The 13,184-nt window shown below is 46.7% G+C and overlaps 1 protein-coding gene across 2 annotated transcripts in view; it reads right to left on the bottom strand.

Annotated features, from left to right (window-relative positions):
* Positions 1–13,184, bottom strand: part of MAP2K4 (mitogen-activated protein kinase kinase 4) — an 82,300-nt gene that overhangs the window by 16,991 nt on the left and 52,125 nt on the right. For both annotated transcript variants that reach the window (XM_085077978.1, XM_085077979.1), the window contains one exon: positions 4,735–4,854. In XM_085077978.1, coding sequence (XP_084934104.1) covers positions 4,735–4,854 — 120 coding nt within the window. The remainder of the gene's footprint in view (positions 1–4,734; positions 4,855–13,184) is intronic.

The following is a 13,184-nucleotide window of genomic DNA, read 5'->3' as shown; positions in this document are numbered from 1 at the left end:
ATATCATGAAGATGTCATCCATCCAGAGTACTGCTGGCCAGGAAAGGACCTGTGGGTCTAGCTGGATGCTGAGCTGAACATGAGCCAACAATGCATCTTTGCTGAGCAGAAGAATCAGAGCATGAGGCAAAGCATCACCAGCAGGTGGAGGGAAGTGATCCTTCCCCTCTGTCTGGCACTGGTGAGGCCACACCTGGAGTGCTGTGACCAGTGCCGGGCTCCCCAGTGCAAGAGGGATTCCAGCAAAGGGCCACTAAGATGACTGGGGAACAGGAGCATCTTTCCCATGAGAAAGGCTGATAAAGCCAGGACTGTTCAGCCTGGAGAAGGTTCAGGGGAATCTTATCAACATATGTAAGTACCTGAGGGGAAGCTGCACAGGGGATGGAGCCAGGCTCTTCTCAGGGGTGCCAAGAGACACAACCAGGGCACCACCTGACACGCAGGCGGTTCGCTTTTTGGGAGGGTGATTGATCACTGGCACAGGTTACCCCAGGAGACTGTGGAGACCCCATCCCTGGAGATATTCAAAAGCTATTTGGATACAGTCCTGGTCAAGTGGCCCTGCTTGATCATAGGTGGAAAAAGTGACCTCAGAGGTCCCTTCCAACACCCACCACTCTGTGATACAAACGCTGAAGGTTTATCACATCTGCTCACTGCAGGGACAGCCAGCTCTTTATGCAAGTTGCAGCTACACTAGTGAGAGAGACTGATGGATTTGTCACCACCACCACGTATCCCTACATGGCATACAGCACACTTTTCCTACGGACCAGGAATTGACTACAGGGACAGATACGTTGAGAAATGGCACCACAGTCAAGGATTTCCATAGAAACAGGGTGAGATGCATCAACAGCTGAGAGATCGAACAACTGAGAAAGGCTGTGTCAACAATTCACACCTGCACTGTGCTACCAACACATCCATCCCAGCTCTTCTCTCCTGCCAGGAGAAGTTCCCCACGGGCTGATTTACCAAGCTCCCCAGGCATGTTCTGCAACTTGCAATGAATTTTTCATTGACCAATTTTATCAAGTATTGAACTTGTTGGTTTAAACTTGGCTCAGCTACACTTGTACTGTGTAGGAGTCACTCCTGAGATTCCAAGTCAGATAAGGCTTCTTTCCCCTTCCCCTCTCAAAAAGAAAAACAACAGAACAGATACTTTGAAGAGCCACTAGTGTGGTCATGGTAACTACCAAACATTGCCAGCCTTACAGGTACATTTTCAAACCAGAGTGGCTGTAAAGCTTGTAGCAGACATGCAAGAAAAGACTTCTTTTTCTCAGACCTAAAACCTTTCTGAAACAGCTATGCCCAGGGCCAAAGTCTTGGGGTCCCCTGTGCAGCCCTGCGGGTTCAGCCCACAGCTCCTCTCTTCTCACAAGCAAAGACTAAAGTGAAATGTTTGCAGAACCCCTGTTAATAATTTTTTTCTCCCCTCACCTAGCAAGTACAGCCTTGAGAGGAAAGACATGAGCATGAGTGGCCATATCCTCTTCAATCAGATCTCTGATGGCCAATATGGACAGCTGTGTGTGCACTAGCAGGACTCCAGGCTCTCCTGGGTGCTGGTCTCCTGGGGCCAGTGGGAATCTCACAGAGTTCAACAAGTGTAAGATCCTGCACATGGGTCAGTATAAATGATGATGAAATTGAGAGCAGCCCTGAGGAGAAGGGCTGCGGGATATTGGTGGATGAAAAATTGGACACAAGCTGATAACATGTGCTTGCAGCCCAAAAGTCCAACCATGTCATGAGCATAGTGCACTGAAGCCCCTAATTCTGTGCAAAAGCTGAAACAGTGTCTTCTACTTTTTCAGGTTTGTTGTTTCACTGAACAAGCAATTTAAGCTCATCTAGCAAGTGCCAACAAGCTCAAACGAAGTCCTGTAGCTGGCAGTCAGCTCATGGTTTTTGCACTGTTACATGTTCCATCACATGCACAGACATACAGTAACAGAAGATGTCCCTTCTGACTGAAAAACGTGCTATAAACAATACAGGTTCGGGTGCTGCCTGCTGAGGGACAAGCAGGACCCAGAGAGGACTTTCCCTATCACAAAAAGCAGAACAAGCAAGACAAAATGTAACTATAGGGAGAAATATTTGTGCAGTAGTTTCTGCCTTTCCAAATCAAACTTCTAGTACTCAGAGGCCGCCACAGGAACTTGTGTTCACAGCTACTTCCCCGACTGCAAGCTGGGACACTTGTCTGGCTACAAAGTAAGACCTTGCATAGTTTTGTCCAATTTGGTTTAGTATTCCCAAACTGTCAGGATCCCAGAGCTCAGCTCTGCCTCTCCACATCAAACACTCACTGTTGTGGAAAGCTGCCTGCCTTCCCTTCATGCCAGCTGCCCTGCTGCTTCTCCTGGAGCTGCTCGGATCCTGCCAACCCTCTGACTGCACAAGCTGCCTATTCAGCATGTTAAACTCCTTTAAAGAGGCTCACACAGAAGTCTTTCACCTTTCAGGAGCAGGCAAAGAAGATTTCTCATCTGTCGCTCCATCCATACCCAGAGAACCTGAATCCCAGCTCAGAGTAGGTAATCCGAAAAGGATTTCCTTACTTTTCACCCTGAAATGCTGGAACAAAGAGCTTTGTTTAATATAGTTTGCCACAGATTTCCTGAAAGAGTTTTGGTCTTTAACAATGTCCCATGAACTCTTACACCCCAGGGGATGGTGCAGCAGTGACCTGGATCTTTCACAGTTATATGGAAACAAATTTGATAAGCAGTGAGGGCAGGTTAGACAGATCCAAACAGCCTGGTGAAATTCCTTCCTTCCCTTTCTGTGCTTCTCTGCAGTCATACTTTCCTACCTTTAAAAGATTAAAATTCTACTTAATATCGGAACATGTAATTAATAGAACAGACAGAAAACTTCATCCAATCCTCCCATCTTACCCTGTGTACCTGAGGTACATGACTTGGAACATCACCTAGGCAGTGAGGGACCAAGGAGAGGGGAAGGCTGCTTTTATCTCCAAAGCAAACACCACTTATGCTGAATGGGGAAAAGGGGATTTCACTCCAACAATGAAGCCTTTCCCAGACAGAGCATGCAAGGAGCCATGGGAGCCCTGCCTGGCTGCAGGATGATGAGATTTTTGGACAAGACAAAGACTGCAGCCAAGCTGGCATCTGGGTGCTGATTAAGGTAAGTTTTTATACTGTTTATGTATTTACATTTACATCCTGGGATGTGCCCAGAGCTGAAAGAAAGTGACAGGCTTGCACAGCTCTGAACATGTTGCTCATCAGTATCTGGCAAGACACTGTTTTGTCCACAGGCCTTTCCTCACACCAGCTGACAGCCTTGTCACCTACATTTCAGCAAAGCTGCAAATTTCCAGCCAAGCTGAGGGTCCTCACATGGCAGGAGCTTGTATTGTGTGAACGTGGATAATGCCTAGTGGCCCAAAATGGCTCTGTGTTCAAAAACATCAGAAAAAGCAAAGCATGGGAAAAGGAAGGATTATTATGCTTATTTTAGAAAATCAGATTTAAAGCCAGAGGAGTGACCTGGCAAAATTACAGAGGCAGACTCTCTAGAAGCAGGAATTGAACATTCAGACACAGTTTTGGGTTTTAACATTGACATTCTCTCTCTAAAAGCTGCACAGTAAAACCCCACAAGACTCTGCACAAGCTGCTAAACCTGATAATCCCCAAAGACCACCTGCAGGCCTTAGGTATCTATTTTCCTTCTTCCCTTGAGCAGAGGCACTGGATTTGTGCTGAAGTCGTGGCAAACAGGTAAGAGTTCCATGTCTGTCCCCCTATACTGTGGCAGTTTCAATAATGGAGCAATTACAGGAGTAGGGATAATCCAAGCCTGCAGAAGAGCTACAAGGAGGTAGAAGAAGCAGCAATCAGGTTTCAACATTCATCTTCTCCAAAACTCCTGTTCTTGCAAAAGGACCAACCAAATGGCTGCTCAGCAGTGCTCTATGGCTCCTTTCCTGCCTGTACTGAACAGACTCAGCTCAGGGAAGTTCCTCTCAGAGAGAGCCATGGATGCAAAATGTACATGTATTCAAGGGGAAACTGAACACTTTCATGGAAAAGAAATCCAGTAAGAGTCACTGAGCACACAGACAGCACATGTTGATCAGAAGCTTGGTTGCCTATGACTGGAGACTGAGGTGAAGTGTCACATTTCCTTCTGCAAGCAAATCCCAGGAGCCTCTGCCAGAGACAGAAGAGCCAGCCAGGGGTTTGATCAGAGCCAGCACACCTGCCTTTGTTTTCTTACATGTCTGTAGGTACAAACAGGACTTCAAGTCAGATGTGTGTCTGCTGAGAGCCTGACAGCCTGGATAATGAGTACACACACATCCATCAGGGAATGGGTGCTGAGAGTACCATCACAGCAGCCATCCTCCTTCCTGGGGTACAGGCCTTCCCCACAGTGACATCTCACAGCCAGCGACATAACCCACACCTGGGGGAGCCAGGGAGCTCACCAGGAGAGAAGGAAAGTAGGGAAGGAGAGACTGGAATATGCAGAAACACATAACACATGGGAACAGCATGTGTGTGCTCTGCAGCACCTGGGCCACCCAGCTAAATACCCTTGAGTGAAAGTGGAGAACCAAGAAACCTAACATAAATCAATATCTCCTCCGTAGCATGAGTTTGAAACTACAAAGGAAAAACAAAAAAAGGAAAAGGTAAAACCCAAACTCTGCTACAAATGAAGCAAGTTTGGGGTGCCCACCTCTCTGAAGAGCGCGCCATAAAACTGAACAATATACGGGCAGTCACTGCTTCGCATCACTACATCAAGGTCCATCAGAAGCTGCTTCTGTTCCTTTTCATCCACTGTCGACCGAATTCTCTGAAAGAGGAAGAGTGGCAGAGACTTCATCACTTACGTGCCGTTACTGTATCCTCAGCCCTGCTGATGGGGACACACAACAGAGACCCAAACCCAAGCAGAGCAGGCAATCCCCCAGGCATGCCAAAAAACACTCTAGAGAATCAAGCAGTGCTCTCAAATAAGAAATATAACTGGATACTTCTACAGCTGTTTAATTATACTATAAAACCCTCAGTCTTCACAAAAGCATCAACGTTTTCAGATGAAATGTCACAAAGAAATTAAAGAGCTGAAATTTCATTGAAAACTACAGCAAAACACCACATCCAGGCTTTCATTTCAAAACAAATTCCCACACAGTTCTTAGCCATGTTGGACAGGGCTTGAAGGCTGGTTTGAAATTTAACCAAGGAACATTATGTTTAAAATTTCTAAGCACAGAAGCCAAAAAGGCTTCTTCCATAGCCTCCCACCATGGCTGGGGAGAACGGACTGTCACATAATCCAGGGAACACATTTCTGATAATGCTAATGATGGGCAGCAGTCCTGTGAGCTCTTCTCATGAAACTCACAATCTTTTACCTAGTACTGGCCTAGGGCACATTAACACTGTATAAAAGGTATTTTATATATATACCCCATGTGTATATAGAGATACATATGTATACACACACTATACTTTATATATACACTATATATTATGAAAAGTCTCATTTGGGCTTGAAAGAACAATGCACATTTGAAAACAGAAAACTGTACATTTTCAAACATGAAACTGGTTAAATGAAGGATGGAGATGACCATCCAGAGTTTTTCATGTGATTTTACAGCTATATTTAAAATCTTGCAATAATTAATACATTCCCTGGATCACAAGTGGGGAAATCGTGATCCTGAAGCTGTGACTCATGTTGAAAAACCATTAAAAAAAAAAGAAAAAATATTTGGCAAGAAGTCCAAAGCAACACAGGTAGCCAGGACCCTCCTCAAGGACAAAAACTACTATCCAAGAAAGAAAAATTATTCAAGCTCATGGAAAAGATCTACAAGATACCAGCACCCATTTCACCAATACTATGGCGTCATGGGAAATTGCTGGTGCCATCAGGACCACACACATCAGCCAGCACAGGTCAGGTGTATGAAGGTACTTTCAAGGCTGGCCATTCATGTGAATGTGCACCACGAGTGAAACAGTGCACAATTATGTACTTTAGGACTTAATTTGTGATGACCCCCACAAAACAAGGACTGTATCAACACTGTAATTTTCCTTACCTGTAGTGTATCCTGGTATTTTGGTATTTAAGCACTCATTCTTAATGTTTTAGTACCTCTAGTTTGGCCTAGACCAGTAAATGCTATGTTTATATTGCCCTTTTCCCGCCCTGTGAATTCTAGAGTTGTTGAGGACCTGTCAGGAGACTTGTCCAGCACTCACAGTCTGTAATATCCATGATGTGCTGAGCAGATGGGGTTCTGTGTCACCAACAGAGCAGGAAGCAGCTCAGCGGGCCAGGAACAGAACTAAAGCACTTCACCTCCAGGTCACTGGTTCAGGTCTGTTTCACACAAGTTCAGACAGTCACTCTTTCCTAGTCTTGTGCCCTCACCATACAAAGCTCTGCAATCCCCCCAAAGGCCAAGCAGAGCAAATGTCTCTCTCCAGGTGACACACCAGCAGCGCTGTGTGAAATGGAAATGCCACTGCTGTGACCTCCACAGGATGTGATGGATGCAAAAGACATCATAGTGAGACCTACAACCAATAGCTCAGTCTCTCACTGAGACATGACCCACACTGAAAAGGTCACCTCTTCGGTGAGGAACCAAAATTAGCTTTTCTCCATATTGTAAATTGTATCTCCCTGTACCCACTCCATGCCTGTGTCCAAAAAGCCTCTCTCTTGGTCATCTGAGAGCTGTCCCAGCCCAGCTCTACATTCCCCTTGCACATGTACAATCCTGTCACAGCATCCTCCTCAAAGCTCCCAACTTCCCCTGAAAACCTCTTCCCACCTCTGGCATTCCTCCTCTGCTGTTACTTCCCCAACTCCAGAAACCATGTGAAATATATGCTCTATGGTGGAGATGATTTCAATGGCACTCCAGAAAAGCACTGAACCCAAACACTCCTCAAACACAAGCTCCCCAGCAAGAAAGGGCAGGCAGAGGACTCAGAGCACAGACAGGGGGGCAGTTACAGGGCAGAGGTCCAGGCAGACACAGGAGCCAAAGGACACCTTGAGAAGCCAACATGGACACTCCAACAAATACTGCTTCAGGGAGTGAAGGGAATAACGTGATAGAATACTGGGAGGTCTCATACAACAGTACTGGAGACTGGCAGTCAAGAGAAAGGAGAACTCTGAGGAGCAGCATGCAGTACAGCACACAGAGTTAGCCCAGGCTAGACAGGATGGCTCTGGCTAGCTGGAGTGTCCCAGGGAGCCAGCTGCAGCCCAGCACTCCCAGCTCACCAGCAGAACAGGGAAGATGAGTAAAGTCAGCAGCAGTCACTGCTCAAATAGCACATGAGCCATGATACAACCTGTTACCTACATCCAAGGCATAGTGCAAAGCACTGCAGCAGCTCCACCAGACACACTGCCCCAAGAACATGAGACATGGCAGGGAAGAAAGACACAAGGTGAGGGAGCTGCTTGAAGGCAGTATTTCAGACAGGGATGGACAGGGTCTGATGTCACTTCAGGCCTTACAGCACTCTGCCCAGCCACTCTCCTGCAGGTAGTCACTGACAAGTCACTGACAAGAGACCCCGTGGCCAAACAAGCCACGGATGGAAAAAGGGGAATTTGTAGTAGAAGCTTATGAAGCCTTGTTTTTAATAATTCTTTGTTAGTCCCAAATATAAACTGTATCATATCCTCTAGGAGAAAATTCTCCAGCCCTTTTAATTCAAACACAGGTTAGGACAAAGCCTTCCAACACCGGGAAGAAGAGTTCTGAAGCCATGCGCTGAGCAGCATCAACAGCAAAAGGACAGTCTGTGCTGTGGATTGTGACATTCTGAAACCTAAAACCAGGCAGATTCCAGAAACTGGACCCAAAACAGAAGAGACATCATTCAGCCCAATATGCACACAGAAAGATTCAGGTGCAATGTGAAGTGACTTAGAAGGGAAAAAAAAAAGGGAAAATAAGGGAAAAAATAAAGCTGTAAACATCAAACTGAAACTCAACTCCTTGAGCTGTGAGACAGCCCAGCACTGTTCTGAGCACGAAGCTCACCTGTGTCCTCAGCAGAAAGCTCAGCACAGCAGTGCCTGGCAGTGCCACCAAAGAATGTCCCAGTCCCATGGGACAGCAGGGATTTGGGACACCAAACCAGCAGGAAAAGGAGGGCTTCTCCAGCCACTGCTGAGGATGGGAGTATCTATATCCCCATCTGGAACACATTTACTGCTGCTGACTGAAGTAGATCACAACTAGTTTCCCACCTCCTGTGATGAGGTTCTAACTTTCTCTCACTATTTGTTTTCAGCTCTTACTCATCCACTCCCTCCCTAGCTACCCCACCAGCAGGGCTGGGAGCACTGGTTTCCCCAGCTCTCAGCCAGCAGACCCAAATAGATGACTGAAACAAAGTTCTGAAGTTGTTGATTTGTGAGAAGGAACTCAGTTGTGTGAAGAACTACAACAATGGTCTGGCAATAAAACCCCAAGACTTCTCTTCAGAAGTCATATGGGACATGGGAAAGACAGAGAAATTTGCCCCTGGATGGAGCTAAATACACTAATGTGTCATTCTGATGGGCCTTCATGGGCTATCAGGCATCCAGGTAAGGATGGATCATGTATGTTATAAATAAATGTTACATTTCTGCTCTCAGGGATATTTGATACTTAGCAAGCTCCTTCAGCTGTGAGACTGCCATCAAGACACCTGAGAAAGTCAGACAGGAACTTCTGGTTTAAAACTGTGGATGAGAGAACAAGAGCTGACCACAGGCAAAATGATGTACAGGAGACACTGTGTTGAGAAGAAGAAACAGCTCCATGGCTTACTGACATCTCCAGGAAGAACAGGGACCCACGGGTTTGACACCTGCAATTACCCAACTGATCTTGAAAATGCTTCTGATTTCCTTAGGACAAGTTTAGAGCAATAGAACACATCAAAAATATTGCTAAACTAAAGAGAAAACAGGAAACCAGCAACAATGGCTGAGAACACTGACTGGAACTGGAGGCTGGACTAGGCAATACTGCAGAGTGGGACTACACCAGCCAGGCTGAGGATACTGGAAGACATAAAAAATTTTGGCATACAGATGAAAATCACTTTCTTTTGGGGTGGGGGAAAACTGAACACTGTGGACAAAACCACCCTCTCCTCCAGCTGGGTTACTCTCCCAGCTGTAATCATTTCTGACAGAAAAATAATACAACTAAAAAGAAGTGCAAGGTATTTCCATGGGGCCATGATAAGAAGCTTGAAGGTCAACCAAAGCACAAACAGCTCCACTCATCTCTTGGTGATGTATTTCTCAGCCAGTTGAACTGGTTGAAACAAAACTGGCAGAAGCTGCTGATAGTGAACCCCAGATGTCTGAGGTGTTCCCTGCTGCAGGGCAGAAGAGGTGAGGAGCAGGAGGTGAATAGCTCCTGCCTGAGCCTGAGGCTCAGACATCACTGCCAGGAACATGAGTGGAGGCTCAGGACACCACTGCTGACCTGCACAGGAGCCACCCAACACATCAAAGGTTGGCTATTTAAAGTATTTGCTTATTTATTTTATGAACTCTTCGGACTAGCAGTTTTCCCAGACTTCCAGAGGCATTGTGAAGTATCCTGTCTAATAAAATCCACACCATGTACAGTATCTCAGGACAAAACAGAGCATCCTGCTCTACATGGAAGAATGCTCCCCAGCTTTCATTCCAGTTTGGGCTATTTTTTTTCTTGTTCATGTCTTTTTATATACATATTCCAGGGATCTTTTAAAGTATCCTTTTTGTGTGAACTATCACCAGGGCCAGAAAGAAACCTCAGGACAGAAATTACACCCCTCAGCAGCTGGGTAAGCTTCCCAAGAAAGTATTTTATCCAGATAAATGGGGTTTCTCCAATATGTCTCCAGTGTTCCTCCAATTTTCTTCATGGAACAAGGGGCACAGTCCCTGGAGCAGCTGGGACAACACCCTGTAGTGACGTTGGAGGGTAAATACAAAAAGGACTGAAGGATTGCACATACTGTGGAGCCTCTCAGCCAAAGCCAGGAGCAACAGCACTGGAGCAGATCCTGAGGAGGAACCAGGGCTCCCTGCAGAGTGGAGAAGCCCAGGACAATAGTCACAAGTCACTTATGGATGCCACAGACTGGGAAAAACCAGAGCACCACAAAAACAAGAAACCAGAAGCAAAATTAAAGGATAGTGGAAGCCCAACCAGGCAAGATCACAAACAGCTGGTGCAGCAGACAAACACCAGCCAGGAAAAGAGAATTCTTCAAGGAAAATGAGGAGCCAGGAAGAAACCTGATTAGGTGAGGATTTACCATACAAACCAGCCTTGCAATTCTTTGTTTGCATAGCCAGATCTGGCACTGAACAAAATTGGGCTGTTCTCTTCCCCACCTGGAAAAGTCTTGACCTCATATGCCACTAAATCCTCAAGAAAATGAAAAGGGTATTTTCAGTGACAGGAAGACTGACCCATGGCAGCTGAGCCATAGCAAAAAGGTGCATCTCCAGGAAGATCTGAAAGGAAGGGACCTAAAGAATGAAGGGATTATTTTTTATTTGGAAACAAAAATTTGAAAGATTTGGAACATTTTCCAGAGGCAAAATGAGAAAGGTTTGAACACAAATCCTCTTTCTTTCATCCTCTCCCCCTCCTCCTGATAGCTCTAGGAAGAGGCTCTCTATGGCTGAAAGCATAAGGGATGCACAAACAACTGCAGATGGCAGCAACAAGAGCACCAGGTCTGCACCAGGTCCCTGCTCCTGCAGCCCATTCCAGCCTTCAGCTCATTCCCAAAGAGGTACATAATGTCTTTTTGTCATTAAAATAGGTATTCACAGAGAATGACCAAGGCTAAAGGAGAGGGAAAAGCAGGACTCGAGACAAGAGCTCATCATCCCAGCCATGCTCCACCAGCTGAAGCTTTGCTGCAGTGGTTTTAGCCAAGAATACAACAAAGTTCATTTCAGGCTCATTTTCCTCCTTTGCTACTGACTCTGGAGCACAGATGAAAAGCCTCCTCACTCACCCAGGGCCTGGCAGACCTGCCCATGCCAGGAGACTCATTAAAGGTGCCAGGATTGCATCTGCCAGGACCCATGGGCTGATAGACCAAAATGCCTAACATGGAAAAATGAAAGAAAATGATGTCTCCACCTGCAGATCTCAAGCTATTTTGGTGATATTTCAGCCCTCAGGAATTATTTTCATTCAGTGGTAAGAAAAGCTGCCAGGACACACAGCAAAAAAAGGCTGTGCTGGGGGAGCCCTGGGGGCACAGGAGCCCATGCACTGGTGCCACAGACATCAAGCAGGGGAAAGCTTAGGAAGGCTCAAGGAACTGCTCCTTGGACAAAGGCATGACAGGCTACAAAAAGCCAGAGAAAGAAGCTGGGAACAGATTTGAAGACATGCTATGGCAGCCACACCTTTAATGGTCTGAGGGGAGCAGGATGAGTGCCCAGAGGTGCCCAGAGGTGCCCAGCTGGCCCAGCACAGCAGGAGCTGCCTTCAGCCAAAGGAAGACTCCAGCAAGTGGAAAATGAGTGATGTTTCAAGCTGCACACTTGCAGAACAAGGAGTATTTGAATCTCCCTGTGGTAGAATGGGGTGACAAGCCTGGTCACGGTAGCTGCAAACAGGACATGGCCCTTCCAGAAGTGGGGTAGGAATTTCCTGACTGCACTGGGAATTTGTAGCAACAGTAGTGGAAATCTGGGGAGCTGTGGAGAAGGATGGAAAAGCAGCTGGGACAGGCCTCTTATCCAATTTTCTCAGCATCTAGGGAACAGCTCAGAACAGCCAACTTTTGGCTTGCGGTCTCCATGAAGCTGTTTCCTTGTGCTGAATGTCTTTCCAGGGATTCTTGGCTTGTACAGGAGGGACAGCAGCCCAACCAAGCAGGCTTCACAATCCAGCTGTGAAGGGCCGTGCTCCTCATGCCTGCCCCCAGCACAGAGCTGCAGGTGTCACAGAGATCACAGTCAAGACCTCACTAAACTGACACATTTGCACAAAACACCCTTTCCCTTTTCAAACTTCTCTTACAGAACAGCTTCATGCTGAAGGAGAACACACTGCTGAAGGCAACAGTTCCACTGTCAAGAGACCACAGGCATGAGAGAAAGAGAGAGCAGGAGGGGAACAGCCCCCAGCAGAGACAGATTAAGATAGAGGAGGAGCAGGAAGATTAATGCACAACCATGGCTGCCCCAAAAGCATCAGGAGTCTGAGAAAGGAAAGTCTGAAGAGTGTGAGATGAACTAGCCACTAGTCCAAGCTCAGCCCCATCCTGAAACCCCATCTCAAAGAACTGCACCATCTGATCTGGGAATTGCTGCGGCTGCCTTGGAGGTCTCACTGACTGTTCCACCCACAGCTCTTCCTTTGCTCAATTTTGTGTTTTCTCCCCACTGGGACAAACAGAACAGTCTCTTACCAGTAGCATTTTACAGATGATGCTGCTGCCCAAACCCTCCAACCTTCCTTCCCCAGCAGGCCCATGTCCACCCAAAAGAAACAGGGTCAGAGAAAAGAAGATGGTACCAGCCCAGCCCGTAACTTTGACATTTCACAGTTTAGTCACTGTAAACAAATCATATTTACTTGTTTAAAAGTGAGCCCCCAAGCCCAGAATCCCCCTGAGGCTCAGAATACACCTCCTCCCTGGGCAAAGCCAGCTCAGCATGCTGTGCCACATCATCTCCAGCCATGTGCTTCAAGGACACACAACTGGTGCCTTCTGCCTCCCACACAGGAGCTGTACCTGCACCTTGGGCCTTCAACACTGACAAGCTTCACCTACAATGTTGAAAAGCACTTGTGTCAACAGTCTGGGACAAGGGAATCCCTGTGCCAGCAGACACATTTTCTCCACGACATGAACTAATCCAACAAAGTGCCCTTCTCTGCACGGCAGTAGCCACTGCAGAGCTCCAGGTGACAACCACTCAGCCCCTTCACACCCATGGCTACTCTGAGCAAAACTAGATACCCAGGTCATACACCCTGAGTTTGAGAAGATGGAGGTGTCCAGGAATCACTTCACTATACCACCATTTTTCAACCTGTCATCTGCAAACTACATCTATGAGTTCCACCAAAGGCAGCTGAAAGAAACCAACCTTTAGCTACAGGCAAC

Source organism: Lichenostomus cassidix, chromosome 18 (assembly GCF_008360975.1).
Source record: "Lichenostomus cassidix isolate B80296 chromosome 18, HeHo_3.0, whole genome shotgun sequence".
Classification (NCBI taxonomy): Eukaryota; Metazoa; Chordata; class Aves; order Passeriformes; family Meliphagidae; genus Lichenostomus; species Lichenostomus cassidix.
Note: the sequence above shows the minus strand (reverse complement) of the source record. Positions and strands in the feature narration are given on the sequence as shown.